The sequence below is a fragment of the Dinoponera quadriceps genome, unplaced genomic scaffold (assembly GCF_001313825.1).
Source record: "Dinoponera quadriceps isolate SergipeBrazil2010 unplaced genomic scaffold, ASM131382v1 scaffold13511, whole genome shotgun sequence".
NCBI classification, from domain to species: Eukaryota; Metazoa; Arthropoda; class Insecta; order Hymenoptera; family Formicidae; genus Dinoponera; species Dinoponera quadriceps.
The window spans coordinates 1-1,347 of NW_014567227.1; the positions used below are offsets into that span (position 1 = coordinate 1).

Genomic DNA, 1,347 nt, shown 5'->3' on the forward strand with positions numbered 1-1,347 from the left:
AAACGGGACAATTAAACTGTTAGTAAGTGCGAGGATAAGTGGGAAAAAACACGCCCCCGGTGATGTTTCAAGATCGTACTTCGCTCGTTTCCTCTGATGGTGTTTCCAGACAGTCTGTGAGAACCGACAACTGCTCCGCTCTCTTTTCTACTTCGCTCTGATATTTGATAGGGTTCGCCAGAGCCTCCGCAAGCTCGCTGAGCCCGTCGGGAACGTAGTCCTTCACGATAACGTGTAAAAACAGACTCGCCAATGGTAGCGGTTGTCCACATTCCGTTCTTAACGCGATGTGTCGGTATCCTGGGCATAGTCCGACTACAGGTAGTAGCCCTGTGACCGATTAGGCGCCCGGAGTCCTCGTACGCGGCTATTCTTATCGAGGCAAACTCAGGCAAAACTACCTGAGAGAATGCGAGAACAGCCATGTGTTATAATGACCGCACATTTCAACGCGAAATTCGGACGCGTTTGGGCATTATCGCCTTACTTTTTTGAATACAAACGGTTCCTCGTCGTAGATGGGATTGATGCCGTTGTTCGGGACGATTTTTGTGCGGAATTTCTTTCGCACTGTATCCGCCGGTAAACCGTACATGTCCACTTCCACGTACGTGCCTACCCTCTTGTCGGTCAGAAATTGCGCGGATATCACGTGAATGTGAACCGTGCCCGCTATAATGCCGTCCACGGTGGATTCGGCGAAGGGATCTAACCGTCGGTCCTTCCTTCTCATGAATTCCGGTTTCAACAGGTAACCACAACGTTGATTGTATTCGAATATTCCCAAATTCAGTTGCATCGCCAGATCTGTCGCCGATAAAGATCATTAGATTTATCAATGATAGATGATATAACAACGCGTAGTATAAATCAAACAAAACGTGTCACATACCGAGCGTTTGGTAATTCAACGCGACCAGCTGGCACCCTGCGTTCCAAAATACTTGGGGCATGAAATTGCTGGAATCGAATCGCGTCCCCGCCGGGTAGACCCTAGACAGTTGATGCTTATTGTAATTTACAAATTCCAGCGGCCTCTCCTTCAGGAGAGTCGTGGCTTGTTTCTCGTCGAACGACGACATCTCATACGTGCGATTCTTTTCTGCAAGACAAAAATTTTACCGTACGAGCGACGTGAGAATTTATTGTCCGCCTCTGCGGGGTGAATTACATTTGTTCAATTCAAATATATTGTTTTTTCCCTCACGCACTTTCAGCCGATTCGAAACTGTTGAAGTGCACGGGCTGCACATAATTAACCAAAGCCGAAATTTCCGCCCCGGCTTCCGTCTCCTTGGCCGCGGACGCTTTATCCGGTGCGGTCACTTTATCGCCTATCCTCAGTTT

At 48.3% G+C, this 1,347-nt stretch overlaps 1 protein-coding gene across 1 annotated transcript; it reads right to left on the reverse strand.

Moving 5' to 3' along the window:
- Positions 1–6: 6 nt before the first annotated feature.
- On the reverse strand, positions 7–1,344 carry LOC106751442 (1-phosphatidylinositol 4,5-bisphosphate phosphodiesterase classes I and II-like; the record flags this gene model as incomplete). The annotated part of the gene is made up of 4 exons (XM_014632331.1): positions 7–401; positions 488–807; positions 893–1,102; positions 1,212–1,344. Coding segments are annotated over 4 exons (1,053 nt in total), but the record flags the coding sequence as incomplete, so codon positions are not given.
- Between the last annotated feature and the right edge of the window lie 3 nt (positions 1,345–1,347).